Below are 22,862 nucleotides of genomic sequence, written 5' to 3'. Positions count from 1 at the left end.
GATCCACTTGAATTTTAAATAGTCTTCTTGGACTCTGAAGTGGGAATGCTTATTACTCTGTGGGAAATATACATGTGTGTGTGTGTGTGTGTGTGTGTACATATATATATATATATATATATATACACACACATATATACAATACATACAATACATACATACATACATTCGCTGGGGTTAGGGGCACAGGGCCCCTGTGAAAGTGGGAAAATTGCAAATTTAAAAAAATACTTTTTTAAAGCCTGAGATAACACCTCTCTAGGAATCTGTAGGTCCTCCAGGACAACTCTGTCGCCAGCATCCACCAGAAATTGATTACAGCATTGTGCTGGAAGACTTACAAATGCCTAGAGAAGTGTTTTCCTTAGGAATCTCTAGGTCTTCCAGCATGACCCTATGGTTGACTTCTGGCAGAGCTGTGCTGGAGAATCTAGAGAGAACATATTAATCAAATCCACAAAAGTCAAAGCTGCAAATGTGGAGGGCTGACTCTGTACATAATCATTCATTGAACATGTGGGCTGAAGCAGAGTACAGTTTGAAATTCTTGTGCTTTTAATGCTGTTTGTTTACTCATGTATACCTCAGTTCTTGGCTAATTATCTCATTTCCAGGTTTTATTACATACAAATGAGTTGCTTGTTAAAAAGAGACTCATTTTCCATAGTTTTCATGTGATTTTCCAGCATGCATCACAGCAGGCTTTTTTTCTTGTAGGCAGTTCTACTGGCTAGGAGAGCTTCATCTAAACGGTTCAGGTAGTAGGTCAGAACTGTTTTGCCTTATCCCTTTCACAGATTTGCTCCAGGAAGGCTAAAGGTTTACAAGAAATTTTTGTGTCACTGATTGTTGGGTGGATACTGTATATGTGCAGTGTTATTATTGTTGCTACTATTTTCTGCATTCCTTTTTGTCATTGTTGTACAGACTCTATACGTTTTATTGCAAAAACTCAATATATTAATTAAAATAAAGAAATTAAGATAGGAACACACCCAGATTAATGGAACAAAGCAGATATAAATTTAATCGCCAAAGAAGGAAAAGATATAACAGACATGAAAAATTGCAGGCTGATATCTCTTCTGAATGTGGATAATGATAAAAAACTCCAAAATATCTTAAAATACAGGATTCATGAGGACCAAAATGGCTTCCTTCCCAATAGAGCAATAAAGGAAAATACAAGAATTGCAATCAGCGTTACAGAATATTACAAAAAATAAAAATTGGGAATAATATTCTTGGATGCCATGAAAGCTTTCAACAACTTAAATTGGGACTTCATGATAGAAGTGTTAAATAAAATAGATTTAGAAATGAATTTTATAAATTTGGTTAAGGCCATTTGTTAGAACCAATTTGCTCAAATTGCAATTATTGGTGAAAAAACTAAACATTGTGACCCTAACAATCAAACTTTGATAGGAATGGGGACTGCAGCCAGGAAATCAGAAGAAGAGTAAGAATGGGGAGGGCAGCTATGAAAGAACTAGAAAAAATCCTAAAATGCAAAAATATACAACTCAGCACAGAAATAGAATCATACAAACCATTGCATTCCTTATTACCATGTATGGATGTGGTAACTGGACAGTTCAGAAAGAAGATAGGAATGAAATTAATTCATTTGAGATGTAGTAGTGCTAGAGGAGAGTGCTGAGGATTCTGTGAACAGCCAAAAAGACAGACAAATGGATCCTAGAACAGACAAAGCCAGAAATAATAATAATAATTAATAATTAACAACCTTTATTTATCTTTTTAATTGGACGGTTCCCTGCCCTCAGGCTTACAATCTAAAAAGACACGACACAAAAGGAGAAGGGAGTGGTGGTGGGGAAGGGGATGAGGGCCAGCAGTTCTTCTCTACCTCCGAGGCCTGGATCAGGGGAGATGGACTGGAGGGAGGGTTTGGCTGCTTAATGGATGGTTAAGCTTCCAGGGAGGCCTGGAATCTCCCTGGAAGCCAGGATGACAAAACTGAGGCTGTTGTACTTTGTGTACAACATGAGAAGGCATGACTCATTGGAAAAAACAATAATTTTGGGAAAGGTGAAGGTCAGTAGGAAGAGAGGAAGGCCATATGCTAAATGGATGGACTCTATTAAGGAGGTCACAGTACGACTTTGCAGGAACTAAGCAGAACAGTGGAGGATAGGGAGTCTTGGAGATGTCTCATCCACAGGGTCACCATAGTTTGAGATTGACTTAGAAATTTAACAAGAGAAGTAGAATGGCTGGAAAGAGGGTATGCACAGAGAGACAGTTAAAGATGTAAATAGTCTGGAAATTTTAGGAGCTGAATTTTATTTAATGATGTATGGTAGATTATTAAAATAATCATATAGATGATTATGAAATGAGGATTTGTTATGTGTTATTAATTTTAGTGATTTATTAAAATGTGAAGTTAGTACAGTATTAAAGTTATTATAAAAGTAGGAATATTAAGATGAAGAAATTGTGTTACAAAAGATGTAAAAATGTACTGTAATAATATGATGTAAAATAACAACAATAATAAGGAATAAAATAAATATAAGGAATAAATATTAAAAAATATTTTGGGATACATATTATATATTATACCATACAATGATAATTTATCTTGGGTATGAACATCTGAAAAGTGATGCCAATTATTTTATCTAACACTTTGCTCCTGGTAATGGTCTTTGGACTGAACAGTCAAGATTGCTTACTGCAGGAGTTCCATACAAAAATAATGTGCTTCTGGCTGCCGGCTGCACGTATCACATGGAAGTTTTATTTATAAGAAAATATGGAAATCATCTGCCTGGTACCTTTATATAATCTAGCTGGACCAAGTGACATATCCTAAATAGCCCCATGATCTTCAGCATAAATGTTCATATTGTATGTTTAAGTTTAAAAGATGCATTAAATTTGGAATATGTTTTTCCTGAAGATAGTCCTTATCACTGTTGTTGTTTTCATAGACATCATATATGAAGCCAGTTGGCATATGTATGGAATTTTCACTTGCAATTTGCAGTAGGCAGTCAGAAGTACATTATTTTGGGTGCATTTGGGGTTATTTCTGTCAGTATTGGGAATAACCATATATGTAATTTCATTAAAATTAATGACTCTATGGGAACAGTTTCCAGTAAAAATCTCTGTAGGCATGTTTTGATTTTTAAAATGCCTCTGGTGTATTCATAGCTGGGGCTTTTCCAGACATAAAACTAGAAATGGAATATTAATCTTGAAAAAATAATATCTGTGTTTTTAGGAGTCTATGGGGAAAAGCTGTGACGGAAAATCTTACGTTATTACTGGGATATGGAATCCTAACATACCCACCTTTTTAGTTCTTAATGAAGAAACTCCTAAAGGTAATTATGCATTTAAAATTCTGTTTTTTTCACCAGGTGTTTTCTGTATTTATAGGACTAGAAGTGAATTTAAGATCCCATGCAGCCTTCTGCTCTGGCCAGTATATCTTCATGTGTTATATGTACAGCAGCATATAGATTTTTTTTAATAAACCTTGACAGTTTTAGAAGCTGTGTTGTGTGTCAGATTAAAAGGAACAAAACTGGTGCACAGCCTTCTGATAAGAAAAAGAAGAAAATTAGGGAAGGGAGGGAGAGAAAGGAAAAAGAGAGAAAGTTTGGTAGAGAAAATATTCTGATGCCATTTAGTTGTGTGGATGTTGGTGAGCTGTATAGAAAAGTAGAGAGGTGACAAGACAGAGTTATGAAATAATGAGCCACTTGCAAGTTTCTGTAAAAGACCATCACTAGATTAGAGGCATGATTAAATTGCTCTTAATTTAATAATTTGTTATTGTACATGCAACTCAGCTTGTTTTGTGTGCTACAGACAAACGCGTGTACATGACTGTGGCAGTAGATATGGTGGTCACAGAGGTGGTAGAACCAGTACGCTTTCTCATGGAGACACTTGTGCGTGTGTATCCTGCTAATGAGCGCTTCTGGTACTTCAGCAGAAAAACCTACACAGAAACATTCTACATGAAATTGAAACAGGTAATGTTTTTTTAAAAAATTAACAAAGGAGAAAAATTAAATATGATAACTTAGAAAGTTCTTCATTGTCTGCTGGAGTTTGGTTCCAGGAGCCCCAGAATACATGGATGCTCAAGTTCCATTATATACAACGGGGTAGAAAAATGCTGTCCCTTATATAAAATGGCAAAACCAAGCTTTATGTTTTGGGATTTATATCTTTTTGGAATATTTTCAAGCTGTGGATAGTTGAATGTGTGGATAAAGACTCTGTGAATATAGAGGGCCTCCTGTATTTGTTTCTGTATTTTCTTCTCAAAGTGCTACAAATAAGTATGCAAGTTAGGTTGGCATTAAATTGCCAACCTAGATGTGAAGAAGAGACAGTGAGGGACTGGCTATATAGCTTCTTTAATGATTTGGGGTTAGAGCCTTGACTTCCTCCTCAAAATGACTCTTCAGCAAAGCTAGTGTTTGACTGGGAGGAGTAAACTGTTTAAGTAATTCAGGCCCGAAATGCACAGGTCAAATAAGGTGGCATCCAGCTGCTTTGAGATTGTGGCGTTTACGTGACACATGTCCTCAGAGCAGCCAGAAGCCACTCTGTGGGTGTGGTAAGCAGAGAAAAGCCGGATCTTTAAGGAGCAAAAACAATCTGCTCCTGACAGCCCCTGGGTTGTGACTGTGGCAGCGGTCTGCTTCAGGAGTGGGCTTGCAGTTGCCACGGTCCTGGCCCAATCCTTCCAGGCTGTATGCTTCAGCCCTTTGTTGTAATCCAACTCAGGCAAACCAAATGTTTGGTTGGTTCATAGTAATGACAGCTTGTGATAAATGGGAATGCCTCCATTTATCAGGACCTTCTTCCCTGGGGGAGGAGGTACTGTAATATGAGGAGTGATGACATCACTGGTAATGTGAGGGCAACCAGCGGGCAGTTAAAAAAGAACCTTCTAGATGGTGGTTGGAAAAACACAGTTAAGGCAGTTGAGAGGGAGAAGGCCTGAGGAAGAGCAAGACCCTGGTTTCATTCCTTTTAATGGCCTTAGCTCGGCTAGTGTCTGTTCTAATTGTAGGTTAACAGTATAAGGTCCAGCATTGTCCCAATGCATTGCTGGGGTGTGACAAGTTAATCATTTGGCAGCGGGTTGTTTTAGAAATTAAGGTGGTCTCAAGGGTTCCCATCCAGGTCAGCAGGAGTGGAGTGGGGCCATAGAGAACCTTCCACCATGTTGGCATGGAGTTCCTTTGCTTCTGTCTTATTTCCTGGGGAGAAATTTAAGAGAGGGTAGGAAGCAGAGGAAAACCTTCACACCACTGTCATGGTTGTGGATGAAGAGACTGAGTTAGTGTATGTTACCAAGACCTGGATAGAAGAACTGGGAGGAGTAGACCCGTACCAGCATTAAGTTGTCTCCCTCAGGAATGAATTGTGAATACTTTTGGGAAATATTCAGTTAACCTGACAGATGCTTGTGTTAAGACCTTGAGTAGTTTTTCATAGAATCATAGAATCATAGAGTTGGAAGAGACCACAAGGGCCATCCAGTCCAACCCCCTGCCATGCAGGAACTCTCAATCAAAGCATATCCTACAGATAGCCATTCAGCCTCTGTTTAAAGACTTCCAAGGAGGGAGACTTCACCACTCTCCAGGGGAGTGTGTTCCCCTGTCAAACAACCCTTCTGTCAGGAAGTTCCTCCTAATATTGAGGTGGAATCTCTTTTCTGTAGCTTGCATCCATTGTTCCAGGTCCTGTTCTCAGGAGGAGCAGAAAACAAGCTTGTTCCCTCCTCAATATGACATCCCTTCAAATATTTAGTTTTTGCTTGTTCCAATGACACTAGAGGAATATAGAGATTAGAACTATAACAAGTATAAGCAGGTATGATATTGCATCTACATTGCTGCCTGTTTCCTTCTGAGCTCAATTGAAGCTTTGTGTTTACCTTGAAAACCTTTAATGCTTGAGGACTCACATCTCTGAAGTTGAAATCTGTATATCGGTTTTAAATATTTTTAAATATTTTCATAAAATAAATGAGCATATAATAATAATACTTATTTAATAATAATAATAATAATAATAATAATAATAGATTTTATTTATATACCGCCCAATCACTGGGAATCCGAGCGGTTTACAACAGAGGGGATAACAGATTATACCCCACTCTTCAGCCAAGGCTATCAGAGCGGCTTACAATTTGTTAATTAGACATTTCCCTGCCCTCAGGCTTACAATCTAAAAAAGACAAGACACAAAAGGAGAAAGGAATGACAGTAGGGAAGGGGAAAAGTCCAGCAGATCTGCTCTCCCGCGGAGGCCTGTTGGAGCTGGCTTGCCTTCATCTCCCTCTAGATGGTGGATAGAGGGAGGGCTTTTCTTCTTTCAGGCAGGCCTGTTGGAGCTGGCCTGCCTTCCCCTCCCTCAAGATTGTGGATAGAGGGAAGGCTTTTCTTCTTTCTAATGTTCTGAGGGGGTCTTTTGCAGACATTTAGCAGGCTCCTACTTTCCTAATTGTTGTTGTTTACCTTCAAGTTGTTTCCGATTCATGGCGATGCTACTACAGGGTTTTCTTGGCAGGGTTTCCATGGCCTTCCTCTTTGGAGGAGATAGTATCATTTGACCAAGGTCAGGTAGTGGGTTTGCATGACCGAACAAGAATTTGAATTGTGGTCTATAGTATTGTAGTCCAGTGTGTAGAAAGAAAATTAAGAAACCTTTTCAACAAGATCTGAGAAATCGAAGTGAAATTTAAACCAAGATTGGGAATGCCCTATGACAGGCAAGGGAACACATTATATGACCAAGTAGAAATGAAAAGATATGAAAATAATACATAGAATAACTATTTAAAAAAGAGATAAAGGGATGACAGATTCATTTCAGGAAGAATTGAAGATAAACATTCAAATTTAAAAAGTAAAGTGGAAGCTTCACTCAGAGAGCTTGAGAGAAACGAATCACCAGGAATGGATGACATAGCAGTAGAGTTGCTTCAAGTTACATAGACAGAATCTACTGTAACTATAACTAAAATTGGATTACAGTTGGAGTGAGGAGGCATGAAAATGGGAGAAAGGAACATCAAAAATTTAAGATAATTACTGAAAAAAGTCAAGGAAGAAAGTACTCAGGCAGGTTTACAGTTGGGCATTAAGAAAACAAAAATAACCACAGATCTGGAGCATAGCTTTGGTGTGACTTCTGGACTCTTAGGACGCATGCATAATTGAAACACCATACCTCCATTGTGACTCGAAGCAGCTTTATTTTGGCTGCCTGTAACAGGCCATAGTCTCTTGGGGTGTGGTGGAGTCTCCTTCTTTGGAGGTTTTTAAACAGAGGCTGGATGGGCAGCTGTTGGGGGTGCTTTGATTCCATGACAGGGGTTTGGCCTGGATGACCCTTGAGGTTTCTGCCAACTCTATGATTCTATGATTCTTTGACTAATTTTTTAAAAAATCAGAATTTAGTTCATAAACTAAAATACAAAAGGAAAGTGGTCCTTTCCCTGTATATTGTAATTCTACTAGACATGATAAAAAGAAAGAAGTTTAGAGATTTCAGAGTTTTGTTTTGTTTTTTGTTTTTAAAAAAATCTGTTTGCACTTGATGATGGAGCTTCTTTGAAAAGAAGACACACCTGGTTCTTTTTCTGTTGCCTTTTAAGCTCTAGGCAAAATTTGCTGTGTTCACACTGGCTTTTGCTAGGCTATTAGATTAAATATGCTTGTCGTTTTATACCTTTTGAACATGTTGCTGTTCTTCATACTAATGTTGTAAGGGTATTTAAATGGTATTTTTAAATTTCGCTTGTAGGCACAAATAGCTTTTGAACCGCATTGTTTAACTTTATGATATTTTAACCACCATGGGTGCCAACAGTGATTAAAATTAGGGATCTTAAAAACCAAAACTGAAGGAGTAGTCGTGAGTGGGTCATCCATGCTGACAACTACAAACTTAAGTTGGGTTGTGCTGATTCACTTTTCTACTTTTGTTTAATTCCTTGTTTTCCATGCAATATATTATGTTTACTTCTTTTTTCATTTTTATAATATAAAGCCCTAAATTTGCTAAGCAATGGCTTAGCAAAGTCAAACTTTTATAACCTTGTCTTTATCACTAATTTTTCAATAATTTGAAAAATTATTTTATTCTTATGTAGACCCCCCCCCCCCCCGTAGAACCACAACCAATGAAACATCTACAGTATTAACACTGATCAAAGAAAGAGTTGCTTAGAGCTTGAAATATGTTTACTGTTGCATATCTAGTGTGATGGGGAAAGCCACACAAACACTGAAGATGCAATTTATGAAGTCATGAGTCTTCACCGAGAGTCAGAAAGACAGGAAGAATCAGTCAGTTCCTCAAGTTGTATAGATCAAACTTCTCCACAAGATGATGATGCTGAAGAGGGTAAGAGTAAAATGAACCACTTTTAGTTTTATGAATTCATCATTATACAATGGGCCCTTCTCTTATGCGGGGGATTTGTTCTGGACTCCCCCCACGTAAGAGAAAAAACGTGTATGCTAAAGTCCCATAAGAAGCAATGGGGCTTGTGCCTGCGGCACACCACGAAACATGTGCCATGGGCGCACGCCCCATTATTCCTTCCTGGGTGTGGGAGGCTTTTTTCCGGCGCGGCTTCCAGAGTATGCTGGAAGCCGCGTATGGCGCACCCGCTTATGAGCACACTGTATGCTGTTGCTCATAATTGTTTTTGCTCGGAATGTACCTAAAACAGGAAAGATACACAATTTATTATCAATAACTGGTAATCAATAATTCACTAAATGTATTGTGTCACCTCTGTCTTTCTTCTTCCCTGACAGTGAAGAAGTATGGAAGCCTCTGGCAAATAGTGAAAATATCAGACCACTGTAAATGTTAATTCTGCACCTATTCAAATGAGGCCTCTTTTGATTTTTTTAAAAAATGTGCTGCCCTTTTATGTGCATATAGGGAACGAATGCACAAGGCAGCCAGGCCAGCCATTTCACTCAAAGAGTGAATTTTTTAGACTGTAAGTTAGTTAGTTAGTTGGCTAATTTATTTTACGGGCCAAAGACCAGACAGTCAAGCAGCAAGATCACAATGTTAAATATAAAAGAAAGAAATAGAAAATAAAACAACCAATGTAGTATATAGGTAAATAAAATATACTAAAATATAAATATACATTACTTGGTCTTGGCTCACTTTGCAGAGAAGTACTAAAGGCATATGTCCGACAGGGTCTTCAACACATTAATGGACTTAAAGGCCACATTTGATTCCTGGGCTAAATTGGAGTATTGATGGACATGAGACTCCTTGGCCTAATTAAGACACTTTGTAATAATAGCCAACTGTGAGTAAGCTGTGGACCACAGGGATACCTCTCTGAAGTTATACCTATGCTGAAAGGGGTGAAATAGGGATGTAGAGTATTGGCTTGTCTTCATCTTTACTCTCTAACTTGGGTAATGAGATGGCATTAAAATGGCATTAAAATGTATCAAACAAAGATTGTGCAATATTGCATATTGTGGTCTTCAGGCCAAGTCTGCCACATCTTGTTCACCCATTTCTTTAAATATCTGGTTTGTTGGACCCTTCTGATGTGCTGTCTATTTGACTGTGCCAAACTACCACATAAGTATTATTCAGTAAGGACAGAAACAACACATTCCCCTCAGAACTACTCTTTGGCAGATAAGACCAGAGAAAGTGAAGTATTAAAAACTGGCCAGGATACTGGTAATGTATCATAAGAAGAGTTCAGTCACACAGTGTCAATAGGGGAGAGCTTAATGAAAGTGTATTTCTCCTAACATTCCTTTAGAATGTAGTTAGAGAAGAAGAAAAGGAGGATTAGAATTCTTCTGCTTGCTGTCCATAAACATAATAAATTTTATCCCCAGCAACGACAATTGTTAGAGTTTTCTTGTTGGAAAAAGACATGGGTCAGAATGGAGGGAGGAACATCATGCATGTGGGCCTAATTCAGCCAGTGAACTACTCCAGGCCAGCCTGGAAAGGGTCTGAGGTGCCCCACACCCTGGTGATTTTTCAGCCTCATCCCAGTCTCCTGCATAATCAGGAATAGATTGGAGAGAGAGAAATCCCCGTTATATCTCAGATAACTGTGTGCAGTTTTGCTTTCTCCTCCCTTCCCCTCCCCTCTGTCTGGGGGACGGGGAAGCAGATTTGGGTACCAGGACACATCCCAATTTCTTTGATCTTGCATAGGCTGGATGATGTTGGGAATGACCTGATTTGACCCACACCCTTGATGTGACATCAACAATTGCAGCAGCCAGCTGCAGCCTCCAGCCAGTATGACAAGTCGGGGCCGAGCTTTGCTCTCTCATCACCTTCCCTTGGGAAGAAGAATCTTAATGTTAATGCCTTTTTCTCTTTTTCTGTCTTTGTCTTCCAACACACCAGAGATGAAATCCATGGTTTGTTGTAGTCTTATTTCTTGGGACAGAAACAAACCAGAGTGGCATTTCTGCTTAGGCGTGCTTGATGTGATAAACCTCTAAGTGAACCTCTGGGGTTTCTTTAGCTGTTTCTGCTACAGATAGGAGGCAGCTTCTTGTCCGCAGTAATCAAGCGTTCCCTGTAGATTTACTGGTTTACTGTGTTCACATGTGCTTGTTTTTCTGTTTCATTTGATTTTATTGTGGGCTTCCTCCATTCCAACATTAGAGAAAATGTGGTATAATCATTGAAAATAAACTTCAGAGAAGATGCCCATGTATCATTCATTATTCACTGTACAAACATTACTGTTTATTAAAGTTTGTTTTCTGTCTTGCACTTACTTGTACAAAGTGTGGAATATATTTTGACACTGATAAATTGTTGTTGTTCTTTGTGGGGGATCCTCTTCCCCCTACAGAAAGTGATAATGAACTTTCAAGTGGCACTGGTGATGTATCAAAGGATTGCCCAGAGAAGATCTTGTTTTCTTGGGGAGAACTACTAGGACGATGGTAAGGATAATTTAGAATATAATGATTTATAAGAGTAGTTTTAAAAAAACAACCTGTAAAACAATGTGAGATGTATTTGGTCCAAGAACTGTTTATACATTGCATCCATCTCTTTTTTGTGTCATTCAGTCACTTTCTTAATAAGCTAGCTTTAATTTAAAAATAGTTTGTAATCCTCATGATTGCAGAAATGTGCTTTAAAGAAAACTATATATTTTTTAAAAAAGATTTGGGACTTACTTTGTACACAGGGTCTTTGCTCAGTCCTTGTGTTTGTCTATCACATTTTAAAGCAGCAACAACAAAAATGTATGAAACTGTACAGTTGGCCCTCCTTATAGGTGGGCTTGCCAGCCATGGCTTTGAGCTCACGTAGAAGGCAAGTCCAGACAGAAATAATGGGGCACGTACTCGCGTCATGAGCTCTGTTTGCTGCCGCAAGCATGCACCCCATTATTTCCTATGGGGCTTGAGCATACGCTCTTTTTCCCATACATGGTGTGTGTGTGTGTGTGTGTGTGTGTGTCCCGGAATGGATCCTCTGTGTATGTTGAGGGCAGACTGTATTTGGAAAAAAGATTCTGTGTCATACTGCAAACAGTGGACGCTGCCCTCTTGAAGTGACTCTTAGTTCTCATATCCATGATTGGATGTTGCATAGCTGTGCCCAGTTTTGTTGTGGCTGATTGTTTTCTAAATATTTGGGGAATATAGACATATATTAATTTAAAAAATTATAATCGTAATTATGATTTGATTCTTTAAATGTATTAATGTCTCTCTAGATGTCAAATTTGCAATTATAAATTTCTTTTAAAAATGACTGAACTAGCATTTTTCTGTTTTCTACTTCTGCATCTATATATTTAAGTGTGTGCATAGCTAGCTAGATAACAGATACACAAACAAACAAACTCAGGATGAGCTCGGAGCATCTGATGAAATGGACTTGAGTCATGAGAGTTTGTTATATTATTAAATGTGTTCAAATTGTCACAACATTATTTGTTATTTTTAATGACAATGACATTTAAAGACCAATTTAACTTAGTGTCCATTGTCATTTAACATTATTGATGATACTGAAGTTTTAAAAAAATTAACTGACCCTCGCTAATTGACTTGAAAGGCAAGCAAAAGGCCAACACCTGATCCAGCCCTGTATCTGCATTTACATCCGTAAGAAAGAGTAAAATAGATCTGAAATTCAAGATTTTTAATGTCTCAAGGCTTAAATCTTTTGGACATTCTATTAAGGGGAAGTTGTTTGTTGGTGTTGTGTGCCTTTCAGTCATTTCCGACTCACCCTAAAGTGAACCTGTTACAGGGTTTTATTGGCAGAAGTTAACTGTTTTATAAATATTCTGTTATAAAAATCTGTTTTATAAATATTCAAACATCTGCCATCTGGGTTTACTTCAGCAGTCATTTCCCAAAGCTCCATAATGAAAAATGATTTTTGAGTTTCTGAAGAGCAGGTTATCTTTTTCTGCATAATTGAGTTGAGATATTTGTAAATTAGTCCAAACAAATTAGATTCCATTGTGTAAAACATTGATTAAAATCATACGCCAGAAACACACCCTACCACCATATGAAACTGACATTCTAGAAGTTGTAGCCATTATTGTGTCTCAGATGTAATGCTTTGCTTTTTCATTTCTTCATGCTATTTAACTATTTGTTTGCAATTTTCTCTGCAAATTAAAAAGTAACTAGAAATCAAAGAGGAGGTGGAATATGCATTTTGGAAGTAATAATAGCAATAAACATATGTTGGGGGAAATGATATTTTAAAATGCAAAAACAGTGGCACATGTAGCCTTTCCTATCCAACAAATGAATTTCCATTTACATATATGCTGCAAGCCAGTGTTTTCACTAATGGAGTACAGACACCCAGAGGGCATGTACATCCAGTGTGTGTGTGTGGGGGGGGGGGGGTACACTCAGTGGGACTGCCGTGGCTGCTAGGTGAGTGAGAAGGGGCATTGTGTCTCTTTCTTACTTGCCCAGCAACCATGCCAGACATTTGGAGACTGTAGCACTACTACCTCAAGTGGCAGCTGCTACCGAGGGCGGGGGAGTGCCTTCTGTTTGGGCTGCAGCATGGAGACGAAATACTTCTAGCACTGTTTGGTCTCTGGTGTGATACCAGCAATGTTGAACCTGAAACAGCCCTCTGAGGGTCGTATCATTGCCCAGTTAAGTTCTGGCTGCTGCTGGCGGAGCAGTGCCTCCCATTTGGTCTCTGGTGTGGCTGCAGCCACGCTGGACCCCAAAGGACCTCTGAAGGCCATAACACTGCCCCCTCAAGCAGTGAAGGGTGCTGGGGGTGACAGTGCTTCAGTTTTGGCTGAGGCGCAGCTACAGACGTGCTAGACCCTAAATAGCCCTATAGAGGCTGTAGCACTGGCCCCTTGAGCAGTAGAGGCTGATAGGGCTGCAGTGCTTTCTATTTGGACTCCGATGTGGCTCATGCCATGCCAGAGCATGACCTTCATGAGGCCATGGCAGTCCACCCCTTGGCCTCTCCCTGCACTAGGTGACACCAACTTCAAGCACACCACTGTTGCAAACTAAATGTTGTTAGAAACTAAACAAACATAAACATACCTGAGTTATTTAAATCTTAAATCTTTATATAGTGGGCCCTTGGTATGCACATGGATACCAATATCTGTTGATACTCAAGTCCCATTGTATACAATGGCACAGTAAAATAGCATCCCATATAAAATGGCAAAATCAAGGTTTACTTTTTGGTTTATTTTTTTGTGTTTGTGCGTGAATGTTTTTGAACCATGGTTGGTTAAATCCATGGATGCAGAATCCATGGATACAGAAGGCTGACTGTATAAAATAATGCATAAGAATATAGAACCTATGGCAGTTTCTTCTGTGCCTGGTATTCAGGGTCAGGGCAGAGGGCTGAGTCCGCAAGCTCATGTGTCTGTGTTGTGCTTTGTGTATATGCCTTCTGGAGACCCCATCAATTTCATAAGGTTTTCTTAGGCAAGGAATACTCATAGAGTAATAGATCCAAAGAGTTGGGAAGGGCCTCATGGGCCATCTAATCCAACCCCTTATAATATAATATTCTAACATGATGCTAAGGAAAGATATGAAATAGTGAATAGTCAAATTGTAGAAGAGAATGTAGGAAACGCTTAATGAGTTCCATTACTACATCTGTCCTTCCCTCCATGTATTTTTCTCTCACATATCAATTTTATCATCATCATCATCATCATCACCATCATCACCATCACTGTTATTGTTGTTGTTGTTGTTATTTCTTACCTGCTTCTCCCCATGGGGAACAACAATAATGAACAAGGTCCTGACAGCTTTCTAAAAATAATTGTAAAAAGGCAACATTAAATGAGCTTGTCTGCCTAAATATCTAAAGGCACCAGACCCTATCTGATCCTGGAAGCTAAATAGCGTCAGCCCTGGAAGGTATTTGAATGGAAAACGAACAACAAATACCAAGAGCTGTAGGCTGTATTTCAAAGGAAGGAACTGGCAAACCACTTCTTTAGTATCAATTTCCTAGAGAGGTGGTAGGGGCCTCTTTCTCTGGACATCTTCAAAAAGAGGCTGGGCATCTACTTGCTTGGGATGTTTTTAGCTATTATAAGCTAAATTATTATAAGGGGATTTATAAACTCATGAAAGATAGGCCCATCAGAAGTTATATGGGACATCTATGTTCATACACAGTGTGCCACTCAGTGCCAGTTGCTGGCGAGCAACAGTGGGAGAAGGCTGCTACCTTCAAGTCTTGGTTTGGGGGCTTACCAGCAGCATCCAGCATTCCTTTGTGAAAAGCAGAATGCTGGATTAAATAGATTCAGCAGAAGAGTTTTTATAATCTTGAGTAGGAAAGTTCAGAAAGTCTCTTGAAGTATTTCTGCCATCTGTAACAGATAATGTCTGGACCACTGGGGCGATGTGGTCTGCTGTTTCAAGCCAAATACATTTCAGGGAGTAAGCAGAGTAGAATGATAAGTATGGGGAGAAAAGAAAGAGAAATATCTCTCTGAAGTGTTGGTGTCTCACAGTAAAAAGAAGCAAAATAATATTTTGGTATTTTTTTCATCAGACATTACAATTTGTATGAAAGAAGATGTTTGTGTTTGTTCAAGTCTGATATAATAATCTCTTGTCACCCAAAATGCAAGAGTTCTGGGAGGACACCCACAATTAAAATTCAAATAGGGGAATTTTATTAGCTGAAATGATATCAGCCAAAAGGGCTTGGGCAACTAAAGTGGAGATCAAACCTGTGTATGACAGTTCCAAGAAACAGAACTCAAGAGCGCAGGTTCAAATGTAATTTTATTTATAATCAAAGGAAATCACCCTTCATTCAAAACACTCACTCACATACACATTCAAGAACTAATGATATAAAAGCTGGTAGCAGATAGCAACTTAAAGGGGTTGGCAGAGGGCAATACTGTACCGTTTCCAGATGCATACTTCCAACTAGGGGACAGTGTGAGGTGGGAAATGGCTCAGTAGCTGCCTTAGAATCATGGTGTGGTCAGTGTATGCTATGGAGTCAGGACAGATGAACATTAGATTTACCATTATTTTCTGTTCTGTTTTAATGATGGGAAAAGTTTGCTGTATCCAGTAGTTATTTAGTGCTGACAGCTCTTTTATGTCAACATGATCTCCTTGGGTTGATCTCTTTGGGTTGTTCCTTAACATGCGGCTTCTTAGTTATTTGAAGACCTTGTGGTTACATGCTCATTCATTGTCTCCTACTCCCCATCCAGTGATGTCTTGGTCAAAATCTTGCCTTTTAATGGCAAGATTAAGTTTAATGCATATTTCCTCCTAAGAAAGTTTCACTTTGGATTTAAGCACTAATAAATGTGTTCGGGATTACATCTTTAATAGTCTGGAAAAAAACAAAGGGACAGGTGGGCCTACAATGAAAGCTTTGGATTCTGTTTCTTTACTCCTGTTTCATACTAGGATAAATGGGAAATTTCCTGTTTCACAGCAAAATATTTCAGAGTGCTTCTACATTAGTTCTCTCTATAGTGCTGGAATGGCAAATTGTGGTCCTCCAATTTTAATTTATTTCCATAATCCTTCACTACTGGTCATGCTCAAAGGGACTAATGGAAGACCATAGGTTTCCCATACTTGTAATACAAGTTAAATGTGCATCCCAGTTATTGAATATGTGTATGTGTGTTTGTGGCTGAAAAAACTCACACTGTTTAAGGAAGTTTAATGACTGTCTTTTTGTAGGCATAATAATCTCAGCGCACGACCAAAAGGACTGTCTTCCTTGGTAAAGAATGGTATTCCAGAGGCATTAAGAGCTGAGGTATGGCAACTGCTGGCAGGATGCCATGATGACCAGACACTGTTGGATAAATATAGAATTCTGATTACAAAGGTGAGTCTGTCTTTTGGTTATCTTTAATAAGCTATTTGTACATTTCAAAGTAGTAGGAAGTTTGTTTGTTTTTTGGAGGAAGAGAGCTAGTTCTCTAATAATGGAATAAGAGCTTTTCTTAAAACATATTGAAATTGTAACTGGAATACTTTGCTGCCCACTGATTTGCTTCATTCAGGAGTGGAATCAGTGTGTGGTACTGCACAACTTCTAGGGCTTTGTATAGTTGCAAAAAACTCTCCAGCTTGGTCCTGAAGTACATGTGGGGTTTTTAAAAGACATTCTTTGAAATTTATTAGTTCAGGCCTATTTACCAAATTTGCCATTCCTCTTAAGACATTTTGTAAGAGTGCTCTTTAGTCTAGAACAATAAGGGTTTTGCTTACAAAATCTTACTCTCCTAGGTTCAGGAACCCAGAACAAAAATGTGGGTGCCACAGAGAACATTCTGTCTATCTGTGTATGACTCCACTACCACTAAGCAATATATCCATAGATGATACAAAGCTAATGTAAATAAATTTAGCATAATCCATGATAGAATTTTGTTACCAGCAAAATGTAGGAATTAAAAATATATAAATCAAATAGTTGCAATTTATGCAGTTGTAATATACAAGTTAAATCATGTGTGTAGCACACATATATACCCAATATATGAAGGAATGAAGTGTTTTAAAAACAGTTGATCCACTCAGTATATGAAGGAGTACTTAGCACAACAGAGACTCCTCTCTAATACATACCCACACATCCTCTTCTTACTCGTTTTCTTTTCTAATCCCTCCCTTCTTCATTTTCTTTCTTTGGGTCTTTTTCTTTTATTAAGAGCAAAGGTAGTGGCACTGGTGTCTGTGTGTATACCTGCAATTGTATGGTACCCTTTTCTTCCACAGTTATTATTGTTAGGTGCTGTCAGGTTAATCTTGATTTAGGGTGACCCTGTGAATGAGACCTCCAAGTCACCTCATCAACAACCTCACTCAGGTCTTGCAAACTCAAGTCCATGGCTTTCCTCTTTTACTACTCCTTTCTACTTTACCAAGCCTTATTATCATTTCTAATGAATCATGGCTTCTCATAACGTATTCAAAATATAATAGTTTCTGTTTAGTCATCTTGACTTCTAGGGAGGGTTCAGGCTTGATTGGCTCTAAGACCTTATTTGCTTTTTTGGCAGTCCACAGTATACTCTGAATTATGATGACATGGACAATCCTAAATTTACTATCCAACAATATATTTTTACAGTTCAGGATCTTGTCTGTCCTTTCATGCCCTAACATTTTTCTTTTTTCTTGACTGCAGTCTCCATTTTGATTAATAGCTGAGCCAAAGTATAGGAAATATTTATTTTAGTGTTACCACCATCATCTCCAAGAGGATGTCGTGATCTATTGTATCGAAGGCCGCTGAGAGGTCTAGAAACACCAGCAGGGTCACACTTCCTTTGTCAATGCCTAGACGAAGATCGTCAGGCAGAGCAACCATGGCAGTCCCCACCCCATATCTTGTAGTACCTTACCATTCTCCCTGTTGAAATTCATTTTGTTAGTTTTTGCCCAGCTCCCCAATTTTGAATTTTAATGTTAAGGTCATTTTGAATTTTAATCCTAATACATCCTCTGGGGTATTAGGTATTAATTTGGTGTCATCTTCAAATATAATAAGGATGTCCTCTATGGCATCATCCAAGTCATTGATAATAAAGATATTGACTAGCACTAGGCTCAGGACAACCCTGTAGCACCCCCACTAGTTATTTCTCTCCAGAATGAAGAGAAGCAGTTGGTTAGTAACCTTTGAGTTTGGCCGACATTAATCTAAAACATTGTGTGTGAAAAGCTATAAATAAGCATGCTATTTAGCACTACAGTGCTACCTCGGGTTACGAAATTAATTCGTTCCGCGGCGCCGTTCGTAACCCGATACATTTCGCAACCCGAAAAGCCGCTGGAAAGCCACTAGCCGCGCTTCCGATTTGAATTTCGCGCCGAAATTAATTTCGTAACCCGAAAAATCTTTCGTTACCCAGAACAGTTTTTTTAAATCTAACTTTTTCGTACCCCGGAAATTTCGTAACGCGGTCAATTCGTATCCCGGGGTACCACTGTACTAGTATATCTGGCACCATACAGCTGAGCAGTACCTATAATGACGCATCCATATAGCATTTTTGTCTGCTTCTTTGTGCCTGACGTGTATACAGTGCGCCCACGTCATACGTGGCTTTCACCAATGGAATAGGCTACTGTCAAGTAGCTCTTACTCACAGGAAATTCTTCCTGATGTTGAGGTAGAATATCCTTTCTTGTAATTTGAATCCATTGATTTGGGTCCTAGTCTCTGCAGCAGCAAAAGGTAATTGCACTCTGTCTTCTACAAGATAGCCCTTCAGATATATACAAATAACTATCGTGTCACCTTTCATTGTTCTCATTTTTCTCTTTTCCAAGCTAAACACATCCAGCTCCTTAGGCCATTCCTTATAGGACTTGGTTGCTAGATGTTTGACTATTTTGGTTGTCCTCCTCTGGACACATTTCAGTTTGTCAATATCCTTGTTGAACTGTGGTGTCCAGAACTGGACACAGTATTCCAGGTTAAATCTGATGTAAGCAGAAAGGAGTGGGAGTTGGGACTACTACATCCCTTGATCTGAATAGTATACTCCTGTTGAAACAGCCTATAATTACATGGGCTTTTCGGCTGCGGTATCACATTGCTGAGTCCTGTTTAGCTTGTGGTTTTCCAAGACCCCTAGATCCTTTTAACGTACAGTTTACAGGTGTCAAACCAGGTATTACTCATCCTGTATTTCTCCATTCCACTATCACTGTTTATCACTGTTCTGAAATCTCATGAGGACTTTGAATTATGATAAAAGTCTGACTCGTAACTGGAGAGTACAAAACTATGTAACAAATCTTGAAATGAATGTAATGTTTGTAACAAGAGCTGCTTTTCAGAATTTGAAGATAATTAAGCCCAAATAATGACCTTGTTTTCATATTTAAGAGCTTTAATATTGTGTTCTGTGACATTTAAGACTTATGTAATATTACTGCTTTCCAGAAAAAAAAATATCTGCAGGTCTTTTGATTGAAAGTTGAGTCATTGGTGTTTTATTTTAAGTTGGATGAGATTTGATTTTCTGCTTTTGACTGGTTTTAACATTCCTGTTGCTATAACAACTTTGCTACCTTCTTATTCCTTGAGCAAATCAGTTACCATAACAATAAAATATAACCTTATGGATGTGACCATGTTTAATTTTGCCATACTTATTGTATTGAAAAACCTCCTAGTATGATTTTGTATGTGTTTAAACATTTACCCTTCAAAGGTACATCATTCTGGTTACTCATGCATGGATCCCACTGAACTCCTTGAGACTTGCCCAAGTAAAACCTCAATGGCATGACTATACCCAATTATGTTTTCTTTTTAAACTGGTATATGGATATTGCCAAATAATTTTTTTCATATAATCTACTGGAATTTTCACAAAGAAGACATTAAAAAGTAATCACTGTGATTTTTGAATTAAAACTGGTTTGATAACACTTTAAAATATTTAAGATGAACAAATTCAAAACAAAATCATAACCATGAGGAATGCAATGCAAGGCATGATTCTAGGAGTTAGTTATGGCTTAAAAAAGCATGATTCTTTGAATGAGAGGAGCAGTTGGTAAAATGAAATGTTCCTTGAGGGTATGTATTATGAGATTAATGTTATATGAGGCTCTTCCAGATTTGCCCATGAAATGATGAAGTGTGGTTAATCTTTCTTTTCTGCCTTCATTTGTTCTGGACAGTGTCAATGAACAGAGCTGTCTCAAGTGTTCAGGGACTTTTCATGCTCTGCCCCAAAAGTGAGCAGGTAGATGATTTGGAAGGCCACTGTGAAAAATTTGAACATATAGCAGATAAAATCTCTGATATAGTCCAATTCTGATGCTGTAGTTAGTACAGATCCAATTAATCTTGGCTCCTGCTTGTCCCATGTTATTATATATGTCTCAGTTAGTGTAGCCTGAAGATATGGACAGGATTCTTGGAGAGGTGAGAACCATCACTTTTACACTCAACACGTGCCCTTCCCGGTTTATTAAAAGCAGCCAGAGGGAGACTGGCTGAATGGATAATGCCTCACTGGAGTGAATGCCTCACTTCAGCAAGGCAAGGTTCCATCCTATGTAAAAGATACTGTGGTGACACCTTTACTGAAAAAAACCAAAAGCTCCCTGAACCCAACTGCACTAGATAACTGCTGGCCAATCTTCAACATCTCTTTGGAGCACGTTTCCAGAGTGAATACTGGTTTACCAGCTGAAGAGGTTCCTGGATAAAATGGACTATCTAGATCCATTTTGATCTAGCTTCATACATTGGTAGATGACATATGCAGAGAAGTGGACAGATGGAGCGTTTCCCTGTTGATTCTGCTGGACCTTTCAGCAACTTTGAATACCATCAACCATGGCATACTTCCAGACCTTTTTAGTCAGGCAGGCCTTTGGCTTATGATTTATGTGGCACATAGGACTTAAAATGGGGAGTTGCTATTTTTAAAACAAAATTGTTTGATTTTTTTAAAGTCTTCGATAGAAATAATTTTTTTAGTTGTATCCAGTTTTTAATTATATGTTAGTTGCCTTGTACAAGGAGAAAGGCGAGATATAAATAATAAATAAATTGGACCTGACTTCTTAAGGGAGAACAAAAAGAGCTTTAAGGAGTGCCATCTATTAGAAATGGTTTAATTTGACAGCATGACACTAAGATTTGCTGATCATGATCATAGTATTATAGAATTTTCTGTTATTTTCTATTGTCCTATTCACTGTTCTACCACAGTCTCCACTGCTAGGTTTTGCTCCTGATGCCAGTGAATGTAAACATAGTTAAGGGCTTTCTTTGTACAAAGAACAGTAAGAAATTACTGACCAAATCTTGTAAAGAAAACCCCAATATTGGTTCACCATTGGTTGCCATAAATAAATTATTTGAAAGCATACAACAACAACCAGCTTCGACATTCCATGTCTCATTGGCTTGCTCACTTAGGATGGTCTTTTGTGTTCTCATTTTCCCCTTGTTTATACGTGTCCCTCCCCCTTCTCTGATTGTATCTTTCCTTCCCCATCAGTTTCTATTTCACTTTATTTCTCTGCTCTGTACCAGCTCATCCACAGTTATCCACTCTGCTTTCTGTTCCCATCTTGCTTTTTGTGCTTTTCTATTCCACGTGCTTTTCTCTGCCCTATAATCAACCATGTTTCCTGTGTTCTATTTTAGTGAAGCCTATCTGGGGCCTCTCTCCCTTAACCAAAGCATTTGTCTTCTATGCTAATTACACTGTAAGCCCGCCTCTCTTGTATAGACCATTGAATCTTAGAATTCTAGAGCTGGAAGAGATCCCCAAGGGCCATCCAGTCCAACCTCCTGCCATGCAGGGAGATACATTCAAAGCACCCCTGACAGATGGCCATCCAGCTGTTGTTTAAAAACCTCCAAAGAAGGAGACTCCAGAGGAGTGTGTTCCATTGTTGAACAGCTCTTACTGTCAGGCAATTCTTCTTAATATTTAAGTGGAATCACCTTTCCATACTAGTTCTATGTTTTGTAGCAGCAGAATGCTGACAAAAGAATTAAGATGAAACTGGGACTCAGTATGTTGTCTAAAATTCAGTCCATTGTCTAATACTGATATAGATTCTTTGAGTTTGGATCTATAATTGTTAAATATTATCGAGTCATGATCCATGGAATTCATTCAGAACTGTTAATTGCAACATACAATTATGTGCCTAGATTTTGATAATGAACGTATTTCAGATGACATCAGTGACGTGAGTACATAACATTAAGGTAGTAATGAGAGTGTGCTATTCTATTTGGTAGGTAATGAGAGCCGTTTAAAAATTTAGTGGCAGTTTTAGAACTTAAATACACTTTCACAAACCACCGAATAAGCATTAGTCACGAAATGCAAAATAAATCCCACAGACAAATTGTATTGCACTCAATAACTTTGCCTGAGGCATCACTAGTTAGTTCAGCTTCATTAGTCAGTTATTTTTACATGTACACAAAGCTCAGATGCTAAACGCTCTTAGTTATGCTGATGTGCTACACAAAAGAACTTAGTAAATATGTGTTCCTGAATATTCCATTCAAAGTAGAAAGTGTCCAAAGTGATAGTCAAATGCTATCCAAAAGGTGGTCTACTTCAGCCTCTCTGTTACAACCTGGTTACTAGGAGCTCTGCCATCTTTCTCTCATTTGAACATGCTTATGTTTGTTGACATCTCTAAATTGCACTTTCTGGAACAGGACTCAGTAAGCTGATGAAGTTTGACCAAAGGGGTACTGTTAAATTTCATGATCTGAACAGTGACATTGCTAGGTGGGGTGCGGGGAGTGTGGCCTGAACCAGA

At 38.4% G+C, this 22,862-nt stretch overlaps 1 protein-coding gene across 1 annotated transcript in view; it reads left to right on the top strand.

Moving 5' to 3' along the window:
* RABGAP1L (RAB GTPase activating protein 1 like) overlaps positions 1-22,862 on the top strand; it is a 172,955-nt gene that overhangs the window by 26,787 nt on the left and 123,306 nt on the right. The window contains exons 9-13 of the mRNA XM_089515979.1: positions 3,260-3,362; positions 3,853-4,019; positions 8,280-8,424; positions 10,898-10,991; positions 16,266-16,416. Coding sequence (XP_089372105.1) covers positions 3,260-3,362; positions 3,853-4,019; positions 8,280-8,424; positions 10,898-10,991; positions 16,266-16,416 — 660 coding nt within the window. The remainder of the gene's footprint in view (positions 1-3,259; positions 3,363-3,852; positions 4,020-8,279; positions 8,425-10,897; positions 10,992-16,265; positions 16,417-22,862) is intronic.

This window comes from Sceloporus occidentalis, unplaced genomic scaffold (assembly GCF_023333645.1).
Source record: "Sceloporus occidentalis isolate IW3139 unplaced genomic scaffold, rSceOcc1.0.p SCAF_3, whole genome shotgun sequence".
Classification (NCBI taxonomy): Eukaryota; Metazoa; Chordata; class Lepidosauria; order Squamata; family Phrynosomatidae; genus Sceloporus; species Sceloporus occidentalis.
Note: the sequence above shows the minus strand (reverse complement) of the source record. Positions and strands in the feature narration are given on the sequence as shown.